Source organism: Schistocerca nitens, chromosome 2, assembly GCF_023898315.1.
Source record: "Schistocerca nitens isolate TAMUIC-IGC-003100 chromosome 2, iqSchNite1.1, whole genome shotgun sequence".
Lineage (NCBI taxonomy): Eukaryota > Metazoa > Arthropoda > Insecta > Orthoptera > Acrididae > Schistocerca > Schistocerca nitens.
In genome coordinates, this window is record NC_064615.1 from 171,145,398 (window position 1) to 171,166,034 (window position 20,637).

The 20,637-nt window shown below is 41.7% G+C and overlaps 1 protein-coding gene across 1 annotated transcript in view; it reads right to left on the bottom strand.

The window, feature by feature from the left end:
* The window catches only part of LOC126234903 (neuroligin-3-like), a 443,765-nt gene extending 426,361 nt beyond the window's left edge, over positions 1 to 17,404 (bottom strand). Inside the window, exons 1-2 of the mRNA XM_049943642.1 lie at positions 17,389 to 17,404; positions 16,772 to 16,927 (exon numbers count right to left, since the gene is read on the bottom strand). Coding sequence (XP_049799599.1) covers positions 16,772 to 16,927; positions 17,389 to 17,404 — 172 coding nt within the window. The remainder of the gene's footprint in view (positions 1 to 16,771; positions 16,928 to 17,388) is intronic.
* Between the last annotated feature and the right edge of the window lie 3,233 nt (positions 17,405 to 20,637).

Genomic DNA, 20,637 nt, shown 5'->3' on the forward strand with positions numbered 1-20,637 from the left:
GCAACGTCCGAGCCTGAGGCTCCTGCGATTACATGATTAGGAATGATGATCTGTCAAAACAGGACTGGGCAAGTGACCATGAATACTCTGCCCTTCCCAGCCATGCAGTATACATATGTTGTCATCTGCAACCAGCAGGGGCCCCACGACAGTCGTCGAGCTGGTGTTGGTCATCCAGCCCTCCGATACTACACGCCCCTCCGTTACCTATGGAACTACAGGCTACAACTAGGCCTGGTACCAACAGCTGCTGAGCTGCTGCCTTCTGTACTCAGTGAAGGTGACAACGCTTCGTCATCGCTGCCACCTCCAGCCTAGCAACTCTGTCAGCCGGCAGTATTCAGTGGCCACGTGCTGAACTGAGCACACACCGCTGTCCGCAGCTACTTGAGCCACCAGGCGCTGACCGCAGCAAGACGTCGCTTTAACTGCTGTACTTCTAGTGAATAATAAAAAGACTACCACTTCCTCAATCCTTCTATGACTTACGAGACGATGGCTGTCCATCTTGCATTTCCTACCTTGTACCCGGCCAAGCATGCTACCTTCGCAAACTGCAACGAACTCATTGAACATCGATCTCATTCTGACCCAGTTCCGCATCAAAAGAAATCTGTTTTTCATTCGCCTTCTTTAATACTGATTTCATGTGGCTTTGTAGTATTATCTCAAGATATTTAAATGATGGGACAGACTCTAGCTAGCCCGCATCTCGTGGTCGTGCGGTAGCGTTCTCGCTTCCCACGCCCGGGTTCCCGGGTTCGATTCCCGGCGGGGTCAGGGATTTTTCTCTGCCTCGTGATGGCTGGGTGTTGTGTGCTGTCCTTAGGTTAGTTAGGTTTAAGTAGTTCTAAGTTCTAGGGGACTGATGACCATAGCTGTTAAGTCCCATAGTGCTCAGAGCCATTTTGAACTCTAGCTAATATTTTGACCAGTAAAATCCAGTTATTTTACTTCGTTAACGACATAACATCGCATTTACCCACATTTAAAGAGTTACCTCTCTACATTCTGTCAAAATCTGAGAATGGTCCGTTCTTAGTAGCACTTTTTTCTAGTCACGGCTGCAAAAGTAATCTTTCAACATTATAATTCCTGAAGCATTTTGTTGTATCAAACTACTGCAAATGATGCTTTTATAAGAGTCGCAGCGGATATCCAATACGACATGTGCAAACATACTAATATATCAGGGCCGAGTTCTGGGCGCTTCAGTTTGGAACCGCGCGACCGCTACGGTCGCAGGTTCGAATCCTGCCTCGGGCATGGATGTGTGTGATGTCCTTAGGTTAGTTAGGTTTAAGTAGTTCTAAGTTCTAGGGGACTGATGACCTCAGATGTTAAGTCCCATAGTGCTCAGAGCCATTTGAACCATTTGAATAAAAGAAAGGGTCGATTGATAGGACACATTCTGAAACATCAAGGGATCATTAGTTTAGTATTGGAGGGAAGTGTATGAGAGGGTGAAGTGTGGGGGTAAGAACTGTAGGAGGAAACCAAGAGATGAATACAGCAAGCATTTCGAAACGCATTTAGGTTGCAGTTAATTATTCAGAGGTGCAGAGAGTTGCAGAAGTATAGTAGTCTGGAGAGCTGCATTAAACCAGTCTCCATACTGAAGACCACAAAAAAGTAACATGTCAGAAGCGTTTGCCAGAAGCGTTTGCCGTCAGCGCTGTAAGCATTCCGCTTATGAATAAAAGCGTTAGGATTAGTTACAGTAAAGAAGTTACAGCAAAGAAGAGAACGCGTACGTGTTCGTTAGAGGTGATGTTTTTAGTATTTTCCTAGTGTACGCGGCAAACGCATGGACAAAAACTGAGATAATTAATACAAAAAATCATTTGAAAATGTCCTTTTTGCAAAGTCGACATTTATGAACATCCGATTTACTTCATTTTATGCTTTTAATGTCCTTGTAGATTTCAGCAGCGACAAGTAATTTCTGGTTTAATTTTGTATAGGAACCACTTTAAACTATATAAAAGTTACTTTTCAAGAAATTCAGGACTATTTCCAAAGCCGGCAATTAAAATAGTAGTCAGTATTAGATGAGTAGCTCGTGTTAAAAATTTTGACAGGTGAGTTTGATTATTCCACTCTTACATTTTTGTAATTGATATAATCGGAGGATTTCTCATTAGAGGGCACGAACAAATTATAAATTTTGTGTCAGATAAAGCACAAAAAACTACGATGAGACTGTTGCCTACAGCAGTTTGGCAGAGCGGTTCGAAATGAAAGAAAGATCAATGTGGACGTCTCGCAAGTGACTAACTGCTGGGTTTGGGCGGCTTCCAATTGCTTACTTAGGATAATGACACCACGGCTAGAGTAGAGTGTATGCAGATGTCCGGTCGCGATTCTCATTAGCAAGAAAGCTGCTGCTTCTGAACGCGTTGTGGTAGCCGGAAAGGTCCGTGCAGCGTGAGCAGGGGGCAGTAGTCGAGGCGATTTGGCGAAGAAGAAAAACGAGCGCGGGGAGCCCAAGGTGAGGAATGGGTCCGAACCGCAACGCTGCTCGTACGTCTTAACTTAGCTGAAAGGTCAGAGGAGTCGTCCCGGGCATGCGTCTTGCAGGGGTGTGCTTCTTCGTTAATCCGTTGTTACTGATTCTCTCCTGCAGTTTCACTAATCCAGATGTATCTCTGTGTTGTCCCTGTTCCGTGGCGCTATCTTAAGGTGGTCGCAGCTGATGTGTTAATATGTCGAGTGTTTCGCAATTCCTGTTACCTCTAGGTGTTGTAAAGGGGACTTCGTAGACACAGTTTTGGTAAAGCAGCAGTCAGGAAATATTCCTTTTGGATATAAAGCAAGTTTAAAGATCGGTTCGCTTTCACATCTCCCGCTTCACGGTACGCATACTGCGGAGACAATGACCTAAGACACGTGGTAGTGTCGTGTACTTTCCGATAGTGCACTTTGCGAGCCATAACGTCAACGTGGTGTTTACGAGCACCAATATTTTAGCCGTGACTTTTCCGACCCCGAAAGAAGGCACAGTAGATGTGGAGGGGCTCTGGTCGAAACACATCGGTGCAGAACTGGTAGATGTTAGCGTTGGTTTTTCCGACCGTTTGGTAATAAGACTATCCCTTCGTATTTTATCTTGTTATGGGGTTAAACTGTTGAGTGTGAAATGAACAGCAATGATACTTGTAGTCTTGTTTGCCGGCCGCGGTGGTCTAGCGGTTCTAGGCGCTCAGTCAGGAACCGCGCGACTGCTACGGTCGCAGGTTCGAATCCTGCCTCGGGCATGGATGTGTGTGATGTCCTTAGGTTAGTTAGGTTTAAGTAGTTCTAAGTTCTAGGGGACTTATGACCACATATATTGAGTCCCATAGTGCTCAGAGCCATTTGAACCATATTTTTGTAGTCTTGTTTGTCACAATTACTTGACTTTTTTCCGAATATATAGCGACTTCAGAAGGTGTGTTTATGCAGAACTTAAGAGTACAGCTCAAATTTTTGTTCCCTGTTGCCACATCAAAGGAAGGTGAAAGAGTGGGTAAGGCTCTGGTCGCAAATACAACGGTGCAAAACTTGTTGGCCTGAAGTGGCACTGTAGCTGCGTCACCTGCGAAAGGGTCGGGAACGCCAACTGTCCTAAAGTCCACGGAGCCCATGCGGCGATCCCGATATTCGTCGAAGACGCTTTCATTCGCAACCCTCTAGCGCGTCCGCGGAGCACCATAGTCAACACTCCTATAGTTACGAGGATAATCCGAAAAGTAAGGTTTCCTATTTTTTATAAGCACATAGGCCTGTTTATTTCTACAATGGTTTACATCAGTTTACAGATTGAACATTTAGCTATTTTTCGACATAATCACCATTTCTGTCGAAGAATTTTTGTAGACGCTGTGGCAGTTTTTGCATGCCCCAGTCATACCACATCGCCGCCATGCCGTTCACAATGTTATGAACCCCTTCTTTCACCTCGTCGTCGGAGCTGAATCGCTTTCCGGCCAAATGTTCTTTTAACTTAGGGAACAGGTGATAGTCACTGGGCGCCAAGTCACGACTATAGGGTGAGTGGTTATGTTCCACTGAAACTGTTGCACGAGAGCAACGGTTTGCCGAGCGATGTGTGGGCGAGCGTTGTCATGGAGAATGTGTACGCCCTTGCTCAACATTCCTCTCCTCCGGTTCTGTATTGCCTGTCTGAGTTTTTTCAGAGTCTCAAAGTACCTATCAGCGTTAATTGTGGTCCCCGTGGGCATAAAGTCGACCAACAATACCCCTTTCCGATCCCAAAAAACGGTTGTCATGACTTTACCGGCAGACTGCGTTTGTTTGAATTTCCGCGGCTTTGGCGAAGAAGGATGCCGCCACTGGCGTAAGTGATGCTTGGTCTTTGGTGTAAAGTGGTAGGCCAAGGTTTCGTCACCCGTGACAGTTGGGTCCAGAAAGTTGTCCTGTTCGGCTGCAAGCGGTGAAGAAATGCGCGGGAAGCATCAACTCGTTTCCGCGTGTGATCTTCGGTCAGCATGCGTGGCACCCACCTTGCGCACACCTTCCGGTGGTTCAATGTTTCCGTTAAAATTCTGTGAGCGGTGCTTCGGGAAACCTCAGGAACCAACGTGCAGAGATCATCCAGGGTGATCCGCCGATCTTCATGCATGCTTTTGTCAAGCTTCAACACTGTCTCCTCGGAGACTGACGGTCTGCCGGCCGCGGTGGTCTAGCGGTTCTAGGCGCTCAGTCCGGAACCGCGCGACTACTACGGTCGCAGGTTCTAATCCTGCCTCGGGCATGGACGTGTGTGATGTCCTTAGATTAGTTAGGTTTAAGTAGTTCTAAGTTCTAGGGGGCTGATGACCATAGATGTTAAGTCCCATAGTGCTCAGAGCCATTTGAACCATTTGAGACATGCTTTCTGCAGATCTACCATTAAGTATCTTATCGGGAGATTTGAAACTGATCCGATCTTCAACATTATTTTATATCCAATTTCCACATTTCCAGACATAGATTCTCTAAAACACCTATAAGCCTGTAATAGGATCTGTGAAAAATCACGTACATACGATTTAAATTGAACTGGACGACCAGTAAAAAGACTAGATAAATATTTGAATAATATGCTTTAAAGTCGGAATTTTTCAAACATCTTTATTTTCGTTACTATTTACCCAAGTCCTCAATGTATACCTGCTTGCATGCGAGGATGAACGTACAAGTCACATCACTAAATATCCAGTAACTCCTCGCAGCAACAGCTGTCGCTTAATATGGCGACATCACAAACTCTAAAACATAGAACAGGATTAATTCAACACTTAATTGAGACCGGGGTTATTTACCTTTGTTTTAATATCGTAACGACGTTGCAGTTTAAATGGTTGATAGGTCAAGTATCGAGCTACCGGTGTACCACAGGGATGCCCAAACCGCGGCCCACGGTTCGCATGCGGCTCGGAGCAAATGTCGCGGCCCACGAAGCTAGCATCTATCACACGAACAGGTAATAAAATAAATAAAATAACATAAAATGAATGAAATCGGTGTGTGTGAAGTTATGGTAAACTGAAAATTTTCAATCTGATACTCCCACCACACGATACTATTCTCGCTTCTGTCTTGTTCCAACTCATAACCCCCCCCCCCCCCCCCGCGCCCTTCCTTTTTTCCTCAGTTTTTATAGACAGTGTTACGTGATAAGCCCCTGGTCTAATTTCTGATATTCGTCAATGTAATATAACGGCGATATCGGAACTAACAGCCTAAACTCGTACTGCTCATATAAGCGAACAAGAACTGAGTAATCAGTTTAAAACAAGCGCCGGAGATGGATTGGCACCAGAGATTAAAATCTTTGTCATTACGACCCTTGATGTTAATTACAGAGATATAATATCGCAATGAAAATAATTTCCTAATAAAATTAAGCGCATCGAATTAAATACTATAAACAGACTTGACAAGCGCACATGGTAAATTGTTTTGTCACAGAGTGCTATAATCCGTTTATCATAAGAATAAACCTGACGAAAACAAACACAAAAGCGATGATTGGTCAGAAGCCGTAGCACACGTACACTGGTGTTACGTTCTTGGAAATACAGGTAGGTCCTACTTGCGTATCAGATATCTTATTACTAAGTTGCGTTAGATAAAACTTCAAGATATTCAAATGTATTTCTTGATCACGCTTTAACTATGTAGTTTTTATTTCAAAAATCGTGAACAGTCACAGCCTCTGCAGCGTTGTGTTCTGATTGTCGTGCTGTTAATGCGCAGTATGAAAATGGCTGAGGCTGCTTTCTGTTCTGTAGTGAAACATGCGCGTGGAACATGGTTAAAAAGTGCCGAGAATTAGACTGTTCCTAATGTTTTTCATAATTTACGGAGATAATCAGCTTTGAAGTTTTTCCAGGGCTGTATATTCTGCAGTTTATTAAGCAACCCATAATGAAATAAAAAATAAAAAATATAAAAAAATGTGTAGCGCTGTCGGCAGCGTAACGAAATGCAAATCAAACGCGGTTATTCGAGCGTTGGTTCAAATCTCCCTCGTTCAACTTGAAATGTCTAAATCTCTTAATTATAAATAAAGCTCATCATCATTTTTATCTGTAATGCACGTCTTCTTGTTTCTAATTACACATTGGACGCGAAATTCCTGTTTCCATTTCAAATACAAATTCTTAATTATTGATGATTTATGAAAGACTGTTCATAAAAGTTGTTTAAATTATGGAAACATAACAATTTACTTTTTAAGGCATAAATAAAAAACAAATCCTCTTTATTTGGACTATCTCCATCGTCTTATAGCACAGAGGTAGATAAGTATTGTAGAAATACGAAAAACAATCATTTTCACAGCATCGAGCACATCAAACAAATGCTACATTTTTACATTTGCTAATGTAAAATTACAATATGAACCTAACAGAACTGATGTGGAGCCAATCTGCGGGATTTGGCCCGAGAAGTAACAAGACTGTTAAGCTGCCAGACGTACTGCAACTAATGCACGCAGCTTTTTCACACGTCACTGCCGAATGCTGGTGGGATATAGAACGACTCACAAAAGAAGAAGAGAAAATGCTGCGCCTGGTTGGCTTCGTGGATTCTGTTGTAGATAGGCTCGTTGTCAAACGTATCAGGTGACACTTCCAGAACTGAAACGTATTTCTCGGGTTCTGATAAGGAAGGAGCTCAGAGATTACCAGACCACTGACTGTAAGTAATACCTTCAGTGGCTTCAATATTTAACTGTACTGTGAAATACTTAACTACTCTCTTACGTTAAACGCAGCGTATGCAGAAAAATTAGCCTGCGGTTCAGTCAGGAATTTTCATTATTTTTGTTTTTAATTACAATAGTGCATTAGCTAAGAACGATTACGTGTTGCAATTTTTGTGTAGTCGTCTAAGGAGCATGTTGTGGGAGATTTGCAGTGTATAATTCCATTCTGCTTAAAAATTACTTGACATTCTAAGCTGTATTGCTCCTCGGCTCTTCTCTTTTTACGTGTGAACTACAGCTTGCCGTCTCACTGCAGGCTAGCTGTACCAACTGACCGCCAAGTGCTGCCCAAATTAAATGCGCCGGTAAAGCTGTTGTTCCGTAATGATGCTAAGTCGATGAGCGTAATGCACAGCACAAAAAAAAATGGTTCAAATGGCTCTGAGCACTATGGGACTCAACTGCTGAGGTCATTAGTCCCCTAGAACTTAGAACTAGTTAAACCTAACTAACCTAAGGACATCACAAACATCCATGCCCGAGGCAGGATTCGAACTTGCGACCGTAGCGGTCTTGCGGTTCCAGACTGCAGCGCCTTTAACCGCACGGCCACTTCGGCCGGCCTCACAGCACAAAACGTACCCTTATTACCGTACTTCACAGTACTCGAGACAGCTTGGTTGCTAGGGGTGGCTTATATTCCTTGCATACCAATAGCATTTTTTAAAAGAATTGTTCAGATCAGCACATTTCATCGCATCAGTGCAAATGCTATTTACGAGTAGAAAATTCTCAGCTGTTTCGAAATTACACGAGACGCTACTCTTTCACCAACTTGTAATAAAAAAAAGGTACGCTTTGGAATCACTTCTTCTGGATCGAGATTAATTCCCATACCAACAATTTCGATGCAATACATGCTTCACTGCAAAAACATTTCTCTTAAGCCTCTTCAAGTAACAAGCTGTGAAGCTGAACCAGCCTTGTGGGAACTTTAATTGAAAATGCAAGTCACCCAATAGTTTTGCTTTGCGGCTTTTATCTTTATAAAAAGAAAAAAAAACGATATGTTTGATTGGGAAAAGGGAATTCTGTACCTACGCATTACTCGTTATAGTGCTCGGTAAACCAGCATCAGTTTTACACTTTACAATGAAAGTGAAGAACTACAAAGGTGCATACGCTGCAACAAATGCTAAATAACTTGTACAGTGAGCTAAGATTAATTGCTTCTTTAAATTTATTCAGAAGTAACGCATCTACATATGGCTGAAACCGTACTACAGTGTAAAGTCTTATCAAGCAATGTACGTCAATGGCTGACGATGATATTATTATTATTTCTTTCTTTTCTCAGACGTTATATCTGGTCAAAAATTAAAAGTGACGCGGACCTTTACCAAGCGTGACTTCCTTTTAACTTTACGGTATATGTTATATTGCATTTAGGAACTTTCGGGTAATTGAACATGTATCAATAATTACGGATTTCTGTAGTTGTATATATACGTTTGGATGTAGCTGTATTGCATTGATGTACTGGTGGATATTGTGTGGTATGACTCCCGTAGTTGATAGTATAATTGGTATAATGTCAACTTTATCCTGATGCCACATGTCCTTGACTTCCTCAGCCAGTTGGATGTATTTTTCAATTTTTTCTCCCGTTTTCTTCTCTATTTTTGTTGTATTGGGTATGGATATTTCGATTAGTTGTGTTAATTTCTTCTTTTTATTGGTGAGTATGATGTCAGGTTTGTTATGTGGTGTTGTTTTATCTGTTATAATGGTTCTGTTACAGTATAATTTGTATTCATCATTCTCCAGTACATTTTGTGGTGCATACTTGTATGTGGGAACGTGTTGTTTTATAAGTTTATGTTGTAAGGCAAGCTGTTGATGTATTATTTTTGCTACATTGTCATGTCTTCTGGGGTATTCTGTATTTGCTAGTATTGTACACCCACTAGTGATGTGATCTACTGTTTCTGGTGATGTGATCTACTGTTTCTATTTGTTGTTTGGTAAGTCTGCATTTCTCTGTTGTGGTATTGGGATCTTTAATAATATGCTTGCTGTAATATCTGGTGTTTATTGTTTGATCCTGTATTGCAATCATGAATCCTTCTGTCTCACTGTATATATTGCCTTTTCTTAGCCATGTGTTGGATGCATCTTGATCGATGTGTGGCTGTGTTAGATGATACGGGTGCTTGCCATGTAGTGTTTTCTTTTTCCAATTCACTTTCTTCGTATCTGTTGATGTTATGTGATCTAAAGGGTTGTAGAAGTGGTTATGAAATTGCAGTGGTGTAGCCAATGTATTTATATGAGTGACTGCTTTGTGTATTTTGCTAGTTTCTGCTCGTTCTAGAAAGAATTTTCTTAAATTGTCTACCTGTCCATAATGATGTCGATAAATCCCCTTCCTCCTTCCTTCCTGCTTAATGTGAATCTTACAGTTGCTGAATGTATGTGATATATTCTGTATTTGTGGCATTGTGATCGTGTAAGTGTATTGAGTGCTTCTAGGTCTGTGTTCCTCCATTTCACTACTCCAAATGAGTAGATCAGTATTGGTGTAGCATAAGTATTTATAGCTTTTGTCTTGTTTCTTGTTGTCAACTCTTCAGTATTTTTGTTAGTCTTTGTCTATATTGTTCTTTTAGTTCTTCTTCAATATTTGTATTATCTATTCCTATTTTTTGTCTGTATCCTAGATGTTTGTAGGCATCTGTTTTTTCCATCGCTTCTATGCAGTCGCTGTAGTTATCCAATATGTAATTTCCTTGGTTAGTGTGTTTTCCCTTGACAATGCTATTTTTCTTACATTTGTCTGTTCCAAAACCCATATTTATATCATTGATGAATACTACTGTTATCCTTAGTAATTTGTTGAGTTGATGATATGTTGCTGGCAGTAGTTTTAGATCATCCATGGATAGCAAATGTGTGATTTTGTGTGGGTATGTTCCAGTAATATTGTATCCATAATTTGTATTATTTAGCATGTTGGATAGTGGGTTCAGAGCAAGGCAGAACCAGAAAGGACTTAATGAATCTCCTCAGTATATTCCACACTTAATCTGTATTGGCTGTGATGTGATATTATTTGAATTTGTTTGGATATTAAGTGTGGTTTTCCAATTTTTCATTACTATGTTTAGGAAATGTATCAATTTAGGATCTACTTTGAATATTTCCAATATTTGTTGTAACCATGAGTGGGGTACACTATCAAAAGCTTTTTGGTAATCAATGTATGCGTAGTGTAGCGACCTTTGTTTAGTTTTAGCTTGATATGTCACCTCTGTATCTATTATCAGTTGCTCTTTACATCCTCGTGCTCCTTTGCAACAGCCTTTTTGTTCTTCATTTATAATTTTGTTCTTTGTTGTATGTGTCATTAATTTCTGTGCAATTACTGAAGTTAATATTTTGTATATTGTTGGTAGGATTGTTATGGGGCGATATTTAGCTGGGTTTGCTGTGTCTGCTTGATCTTTAGGTTTCAGATAAGTTATTCCATGTGAAAGTGTATCAGGGAATGTGTATGGGTCTGCAATGTAACTGTTAAATAATTTAGTTAGATGCTTGGGTGACTTCATGTTGCAAAATTATCACTTCAGGCATTTGTGGTATCATCTTGTATGTATCTGTTTCTGCTTGTATCCACTGTCATTCCTGTTATGTTGTACCAGGTTTCACCATATGTTGCTCCAGAAGTGTTCCATGTCTGTTATGTTTGGTGGATTGTCTATTTTTATGTGTGTGTTATCTATTGTCTGGTAAAATTTCTTTTGGTTTGTGTTGAATGTTTGGTTTTATTTCCTTCTATTTTCACTTTATTTGTATCTTCTAAGTCGTTTGGCCAATGCTTGTAATTTCTGCTTCTTTTCATCTAATTGCTCTATCGCTTCTTGTTGTGAGATTTTACCTAACCTTTTTCGTTTTTTGTCTGACATTTCATTTCTTATAAATTGTGTTAGCTGTCCGATGTCTTTTCTCATTTTTTCTATTCTGATCTGTAGCCTGTGTTTCCATGCTGGTTTTGTGGGTTTCTTCTGTGTGTTGGTTGGTTCTGATCTCTGCTTAGTGTGTATATTTAGTGTAGTGAGTGTTCCTATATAAACCAGTAGTTGTAACTCTTCCATAGTTGTGTTTTCATTTATTTTGTTGTCTATGATTGTGTTGATAGCTTTTATTGTTGTTTCGCCTTGTGGGTTATTTGGCGGTCTATGAAAGAATGGTCTAATGTGTGTATTTGTGTCTTTGTAGTCTATATAGGTCAGCTGAAATTTTTCTTCTATGTCTAACATGTGTGTCACTTCGTGTTCTATTTGTGCTTGTTCTGGTGGCTGTCTTAAGATTTCGTTTTCCTCTGATTGATTAATTGACGCCTGTTGTTCTTTGTTTGTTTGCTCTGGGATGTTTGAGTCCATTACTGTATTTTCTTCTTCTTCTGATTGCACATTATTTTGTTCCAGTATTTGTTGTACTTGTTGTTTGATGTTTTCTAATTCAGACTGGGGTATCCTGTTATTTTTGATTATTACACGGATCTAATCAGCTAGTCGTTGTTCTGTTAAAAATTTTAATTCTGGGTATCTGATAATAAATGTTGTGTATACTTGTGATCTGTATCCAGTTGTGTTGGTTCCTAGGTTTGTTCCTTGGTAATAACAGAATATGAGGTGTCGATTAACTTCATCTGACCATCTCATCCTATGTCTTTGTTTTCCTTCTAGGGTGGTTGCAGGAAGCATATCCTGCAAAACACCTCTATTTGGATTTAAATCATTTTCCAGTTGGCTAGCAGTGTCGTTACCATTGTGGATGGGCATAGGGTTCAAACATCGTCTCCGACCATGACGGCGCTTGTCCAAGGCTTCTTTAGTTCTGTCCTGAACCAACTAATCACACTAAAAGGGGGCTTAGCCCTATTAGTGGTTTGTCCTTTTCGTCGCCTTTTACGACTGGCAGAAGATACCGGGGGCCTATTCTTTCCCCGGGCCTTATTCTTCTTCTTCTTCTTCTTCTTCTTCTTATTATTATTATTATTATTGTTATTCTTATAATTTTATTATTATTATTGTTATTACCTTCATCATCATCATTATTACTATTATTATTATTTTCTTTCTTTTCTCAGACGTTATGTCTGGTCAAAAATGGAAAGTGACGGGGACCTTGATCAAGCGTGACTTCCTTTTAACTGTAGGGTATATGTGACATTGCATTTAGGAACTTTCGGGTAATTGAACATGTATCAATAATTACAGATTTCTGTAGTTGTATGTATAAGTTTGGATGCAGATGTATTGTGTTGATGTACTGGTGGATATTGTGTGGTATGACTCCTGTAGTTGATAGTATTATTGGTATAATGTCAACTTTATCCTGATGCCACATGTCCTTGACTTCCTCAGCCAGGATATTTCGATTAGTTGTGTTAATTTCTTCTTTTTATTGGTGAGTATGATGTCAGGTTTGTTATGTGGTGTTGTTTTATCTGTTACAATGGTTCTGTTACAGTATAATTTGTATTCATCATCCTCCAGTACATTTTGTGGTGCATACTTGGATGTGGGAACGTGTTGTTTTAGAAGTTTATGTTGTAAGGCAAGCTGTTGATGTATTATTTTTGCTACATTGTCACGTCTTCTGGGGTATTCTGTATTTGCCAGTATTGTACATCCGCTTGTGATGTGATCTACTGTTTCTATTTGTTGTTTGCAAAGTCTGCATTTCTCTGTTGTGGTATTGGGATCTTTAATAATTTGCTTGCTGTAATATCTGGTGTTTATTGTTTGATCCAGTATTGCAATCATGAATATCTCCGTCTCACTGTATATATTGCCTTTTCTTAGCCATGTGTTGGATGTGTCTTGATCGATGTGTGGCTGTGTTAGATGATACAGGTGCTTGTCATGTAGTGTTTTCTATTTCCAATTTACTTTCTTCGTATCTGTTGATGTTATGTGATCTAAAGGGTTGTAGAAGAGGTTATGAAATTGCAGTGGTGTAGCCGATGTATTTATATGAGTGATTGATTTGTGTATTTTGCTAGTTTCTGCTCGTTCTAGAAAGAATTTTCTTAATTTGTCTACCTGTCCATAATGTAGGTTTTTTATGTCGATAAATCCCCTTCCTCCTTCCTTTCTGCTTAATGTGAATCTTCTGTTGCTGAATGTATGTGATATATTCTATATTTGTGGCATTGTGATCGTGTAAGTGTATTGGACAGGAAGGGCATCCGGCCACCACTTAAAATTGAGACCCCAAATCCGATTAACCATGATAGCAGACCCCGCAAGTCGGGATTGATGCATGGAAAGAGAAAGTGGGAAGCAAGAAGGTGCTTAAAACGTCAATGTAGGCCTGTGCTGTGATAGGGTCACGCAAAACAAGGGGTAAAAGCCCGCTCCATGAAAAATAGGACACACTATAACATCACCGCCACACACCGGCAGATGACGATCACCGGGCATCCGCCATACCCACACCCTGCTATCGGATCGCCACATTGTGTACCGTGATTCGTCACTCCAAACAACGTTTTTACACTGTTCAATCGTCCAACGTTTACGGTCCTTACACCAAGCGAGGCGTCGTTTGTCATTTACCGGCGTGATGTGTGGCTTATGAGCATCCGCTCGACCGTGAAATCCAAGTTTTCTCACCTCCTACCTGTCATAGCAAAAAAATGGTTCAAATGGCTCTGAGCGCTATGGGACTTAATATCTCAGGTCATCAGTCCCCTACAGCTTAAGAACTACTTAAACCTAACTAACCTAAGGACATCACACACGTCCATGCCCGAGGCAGGATTAGAACCTGCGACCGTAGCGGTCGCGCGGTTCCAGACTGAAGCGCCTAGTACCACTCGGCCACAACGGCCGGCCCTGTCATAGCACTTGCAGTGGATCCTGATGCAGTTTGGAATTCCTGTGTGATGTGAGTGTGTGTGAATTTCTAAGGGATCAAACTTCTGAGGTTATTGGTCGCTAGACTTACACACTGCTTAAACTAACCCATTCCCGAGGGAGGAGTCGAACCTCCGACGGGAATGGCCGCGCAGTCAGTGACATGGTGCCTCTGACCGCGCGGCCCTTGATGGTCTACCTATTACACGTTACGATCCTCTCCAACTGTGTGCGGGGTCTGTCAGTCAATAGTCGAGGTCGGCTTGTACACTTTTGTGCTGTGCGTGTCCCTTCATGTTTCCACTTCACTATCACATCGGAAACAGTGGACCTAGGGATTTTTAGTAGTGTGAATTTCGCATACAGACGTATGACACAAGTGACACCCAATCACCTGAACACTTCGAAGCGTGTGAGTTCCGCTGAGTGCCCCATTCTGCTCTCTCACGATGTCTAATGACTTCTGTGACCGACGATATGAAGTACCTGGCAGGAGGTGGCAGCACAGTGCACCTAATATGAAAAACTTATATTTTTGGGGGTGCTCGGATACTTTTCATCACATAGTGTAATAATGCAGCTTCTGGAATGTATCTAAGACAGTGAGACAACTTATAGCTCATTCCTTGTCGTTGCTGAATTAATGAACGGTTTACATTTTCTAGAAAGATGACAAACACAAACGTTTATTTCTAACTATCGTTAATAAGTCAGAAGTTGTAGATTAGATAACGGTGTACCTGCAGGAAACGTTTCAGAAATTTGTGACATGGGCGTACGGCGAGAGGAAGAGGAAGGGAGGGAGGGAGAGAGAGAAGCTACTAAGTTTTGCAATCAAATCTGGGAGCCAATGCTCAAAATTCCAACTTGTGCGTACCAAGAGGAACCAATGCACTTGTGCTTCCAGCAGAAGAGAGCAGGAGGAATTCCCGTGGTGTGACGTTAATAGAAAAAGCAGGGGAGTTCCACATAATTCTTAAGCTTGAGAAAAATTTAACGCTTCACCAGGATGGCTGAATCGATTTGACCATTAGTAAGGGACTCGAGGAAACGCTATTCATGGCGACGCAGCTGCAACCGAAGCACTTGATACCACCAGACGTAATAATAGTAAAGAAAGGCTGTTCTTTTTGCGCATATTCAAAGAGTGAGATCACTCACTGTCGGCAAATGGAAAGAACCATTTAAAAGTACAATATAGTGACCACTGTACAGTGTTGGCTTGCTGACAATAGCTTGATTATGGAAAGAAGTATGGCTGACCCTAGTTAATACAATAGCCTAAATCGGCACTAGTCTGGACATTTCATGTCGACTGTGTTCTGTTCAAGATTGCTGCTAATATCAGCAGTAATGACAGTAATGGCTGACAGTAATGGCTCTTAAGTAACGTGGCGAAGTCTTCTATTGTTCAAGAGAAGCAGACACAGAAAGTAGCCTAATTCAAGAATCACAAGTAGAATTACCGGCTACTGGAACAGATGATTTATGAAGCATTCATTTCAATACAGTAGGAGCAGAGCTGTACCACAGTACACAGCAAATAGCCACGTTTAGTCTCAGAAGTTACACTCTATTTGCACCAATCTGTAATCACCTGAAAATCATCTCTGCAATTCTTGAGGGACTTAGAGACAGTGTATCCTGTTCTACATTGTGCGGCTTGTAAATATCTTGGAATAGCGGCTTCGTCTGTTTTCTAAGGCAGCGGACGGAGAACAGTGTGCCGTGGCAAAAGATTACATGAGCTATTGTTCCTAAGTACACTTCCTGAAACATATTGGTGTTTGTGAACATATTTCGTACAGTATCTGTATCAAAAATAACGATATCAATCAGCTTTACTAATATATGTTAAACACATATATATTTCTGCTTAAAAAGAAGAAGTATTCCTTTGAAATAAATTAATTGTCACACACTTTCATACTCGCTAACTCATTCGTCAAACTCTTTAGGGTACTTTTGACTTCTCAAGAAGCACCGTTTCACAGTGCAAGAAATGGAAAAAAATCCGAAAATCGTTAATCTATAATAATATCGTACGATACTGTCTGTCTATCTGTCAGTCCGTCCGACTGTTAAAAACCATTTTTTCTCAGAAACGATTAGACGTGACGAAACGACGTTCATGAGACATAATGTGAGTACGAACACAAATGCGTGTACTTATGTTTAGCAGTATTTGTTACTTTAGGTTTACTGGGTTCATCTACTTTGAGGAGAATATTTTAATCAACTAGATAACTGCAGCTGAGATTAATTTATTCCTAGTACAGTGCAGTACATAACGTAATAAATTTACAGCGCAATAGTTTAACTATATTCCGGTAAAGCTCAACACTGCTTGCAGCAAAGGTGCTGCATTTTATCCAGTTGACATCTTGTGCAGGGGCTCAGCGTAAAATGAACATGTTTAACTATAAAACTAAAATGTTTACGATCTGAAAATGGCAGCTAAGACTGTTGAAACCACATGTCTTCAATAAAAAAATATTTTGTGTGATCTTGTCTTGGTTTTTAAAAGCTGGATGTGACATCCTAAGCGGCACCTCCGTGGCCGAGAGCGAACCAGACGAATACCAGCCGGTTGGGTCAAGGTGTCACGGTGGCGACCGCAAATGCCCAGTAACCAAGTGGTACTCACCCAGGATGCCGAGGCGGTAGTTGAGCGTGACGACGACAAGGTCGGCGTAGCTGGCGAGGACGCTGCCGTCGTAAGGGTTGCCGGAGTTCCACTCGAAGGACTCTCCGTGCACGTACACCATCACGGGGTGCCGCTGCATGGCCTCCACGGGGCCAACTGCAACAACGCACCAAACCAAGATGTCAGCTGATGCAAGCGGTACCAGATTCGCTGGTGTTCAAAAGTGCTTCAAATGGCTTTGAGCACTATGGGACTTGACATCGGACGTCATCAGTCCCCTAGAACTTAGAGCTACTTAAACCTAACCAACCTAAGGACATCACACACATCCATGCCCGAGGCAGGATTCGAACCCGCGACCGTAGCAGTCGCGCGGTTCCGGACTGAAGCGCCTAGAACCGCTCAGCCACCGCGGCCGGCTCGCTGGTGTACATAGCTCATAAGCTAAAAGGAAAGACCGCTAATCATGTAAGCGGTGTGTGTGCGTGTGCGTGTGTGTGTGTGTAGATGGGTGGGTGGGCGGGTGCGTGCACGCCCGCGAGAGAGAGAGAGAGAGAGAGAGAGAGAGAGAGAGAGAGAGAGAGAGAGAATGTAGGACTAAAGCTGATGTTATCAACGAGCACTGAAGCTCATTTTTAGAGTTCCGTAACTCAGTCGATAAAAACAGAACCCGAATAGGATCACTTTGTTGTTCATCGGACTATCTGCCAGTCCGTCCGACAGTTAAAAACCCTTTTTCTCAGAAATGAGTAGACGTAACGAAATGACTTTTACGTCACATTCAAAGGTCTACGGTCCCCTGACTGCGTAAAGAGTCGAAGCTCGTAAGTGTGCAATGAAAAGATAGTTTCATACTCGCAAACTCACTCATCAAAACCTTGTGGTACGTTCTGTTGATCTAGAATCATTACATTTGGTGAGAAGCAAGGTTTGACAGTACAGATACAGGTAAAAATCCAGAAAGAGTTAATTTATATCACACAAAAAAGCATTTATTTTGTCATTTGTTCGGTTGTATATCTGTCCGTCTAATGAGACACCATTCTCTCATGAGCGGGTTGACGTATCAAGTTGAAGCTTGTCACATACTGAGGTTTATTGTCCTTTGGCGGTGTACAAACTTTAAGCTTCTAAGTCAATACGATGAAAAGATACGGCCATTTATGTCAGATACTTTCATACTCGCTAACTCATTCGTCAAACTCTTTAGGGTACTTCCTGTTGACTTCTCAAGAATCACCGTTTCATTGAGCAAGAAACTGAAAAAAGTCCGAAAACCGTTCATCTGTAATTTATTTTATTTAATCGTATGGCTAGGGCCCCCAACGGGCAGGCCGTTCGCAGGGTGCCTGTCTTTCAATGTGACGCCACTTCGGCGACCTGCAGTCGATGACGATGATGATGATGATGATGACGATGATGACAGCACAACACCCAGTCCCTGTGCGGAGAAAATTCCCCGACCCAGCCGGGAATCGAACCCGGCCCAGAGGATTGACAATCTGTCACGCTGACCATTCAGCTACCAACATCAAATGGAAAAATATTTTTCTGGCATTTCAAAAGCCTTGGAATTCCTAGGACGATATCGCGCCAGCATCAATATCGTTAACAAACAAAAACAGTCGATTTTACCGATTGCAGGATGAGTGAACTATTTACTTTCACAGTTACATCTGCACGGAAGCGTCGGTGCACTTCTCCGAACTTTTCTACTATTGTACCTATACTTAAAAGAAATTTTATGAGAAAAGTAGTGCCACTGCCAAATTCCTTGAACAGTTTTTGGGGAAAACGACTTTCTATCATGGTGAGATCTAATTTCTTTTTGGCATAATAATAGGTGCCTCTTAAATCGTGATTGGTCATTCTCTTGCCCCTTTTAGAAACCGTAAATTTTAAGACACACATTGTGAACTGAATGTACACGATACATGCACGTTCTTTTCTAAAGTTTGGCCTATGTCTGGTCGAAACAAGTCACGATTAAAGGCGTCTTAAAGTCACAGTGACTAAAAGAAAAAAAATACTAGTGAACTTAAACAGTTGTCAGTAAAACTATCCTTGGTGATCTCCGCACATTAATCTTATGATACGATTTTCGGAAATGAAAACTTCTCTAACGATGATGTATCCCAGAATATAATTCTATGTAAGCGACTGGATGAAAAAGTATAAGGTCTAGACCAATATAAGACACTCTCACATTCCACCAAGTAGGACACACACTGAGGTGAAAAAGTCGTGGGATGGCGATATAAATACATACAGATGTCGGTAGTATCGCGTACACACGGTATAAGAGGGCACTGCATTGGCGGAGTTATTCTTTGTGCTCAGGTGATTCATGTCAAAAGGTCTGCAACATGATTACGGCCCCACGATGGTAGTTAACAGACTTTGAACGTAGAACGGTAGTTGGAGCTAGACGCATGGGATACTCCAGTTCCAAAATCGATCCGGTACTCAATACTCCGAGATCCAGAGTGTCAACAGTGTGCCGAGAATATCATATTTCAGGCATTAACCCTCGCCACCGACAACGCAGTAGCCGACTTCCTTTACTTACCGACCGACAGCAGCGGCATTTCCGTAGTGTTGTCAGCACTAACAGACAACCAACACTGTCTGAGATAACCGCAGAAATCAGTGTTGGACGTACCACGTACGTATCCGTTATGGCATTGAGGCGATATCTCTCGTTAATGTGCTATAGCAGCAGTCGACCGACGCGAATGACTGCTAACAGCACGAGAATGCCGGCGGCGCCTCTTCTGGGCTCGTGATGTTGGACGCTATATGACTGGAAAACAGTGTCCTGGTCAAATGAGTCCCGATTTCAGTTGGCAAGAGCTGAATGTAGTGTCCAACCGTGGCCCGGACCCCACAAAGTCCTGGACTCAAGTTGTCGGCAAGGTACTGTCCAAGTTGGTGCTGACTGCATGGTGGTTCAAACATGGCTCTGAGCACTATGGGACTTAACTTCTGAGGTCATCAGTCCCCTAGAACTTAGAACTACTTAAACCTAACTAGCCCAAGGACATCACACACATCCATGCCCGAGGCAGGATTCGAACCTGCGACCGTAGCGGTCGCGCGGTTCCAGACTGTAGCGCCTAGAACTGCTCGGCCACTCCGGCCGGCTGCATGGTGGTGTCGACTGTGTTTGCATGGAATGGACTAAGGACTCTGGTCCAACTGAACCCATCATCGACTGGAAATGGTTATGTTCGGATATTAGGAAACCATATGCACCTAACAACGTTGGAATTCTTTAACACTTCCGCAATTATGGAGGCCTATAGAGGCAGCATGACTCAGTATTTCCGCAGGTGACTTCCAACGACTTGCTGAGTCCATGTCAGTTGTAACAGCCGTAAGAGATCGGCAGGCTAAGAATACATGTGCACTATAAGCGCAAAAACAACAATCTATCCCAAATATTATGTTACTTCAGCTACGCTTGTCTAGATGCAGAGGACGACCAAAAACAGTTTTAATCCATTTGTCTGAACTATGTTGTAGAACCACATGAAAAAGCTACAGCAGAACAAGATTATTGTACGTAAAACAGGAATTCTTCATTGGAAGAACTTCAGAGCAAGCTTTCTCTGGGCTCTTTTTCAATGATAGCTTTGTTACTGCACTAAAATTATTTCTCTAATTTCGAAAAAAATAGACTAATAACTATCCTAGCACCTTTTTAACGACACTAAACTACATGACAACCTTCCCGGGTTCGATTCCCGGCGGGGTCAGGGATTTTCTCTGCCTCGTGATGGCTGGGTGTTGTGTGCTGTCCTTAGGTTAGTTAGGTTTAAGTAGTTCTAAGTTCTAGGGGACTTATGACCACAGCAGTTGAGTCC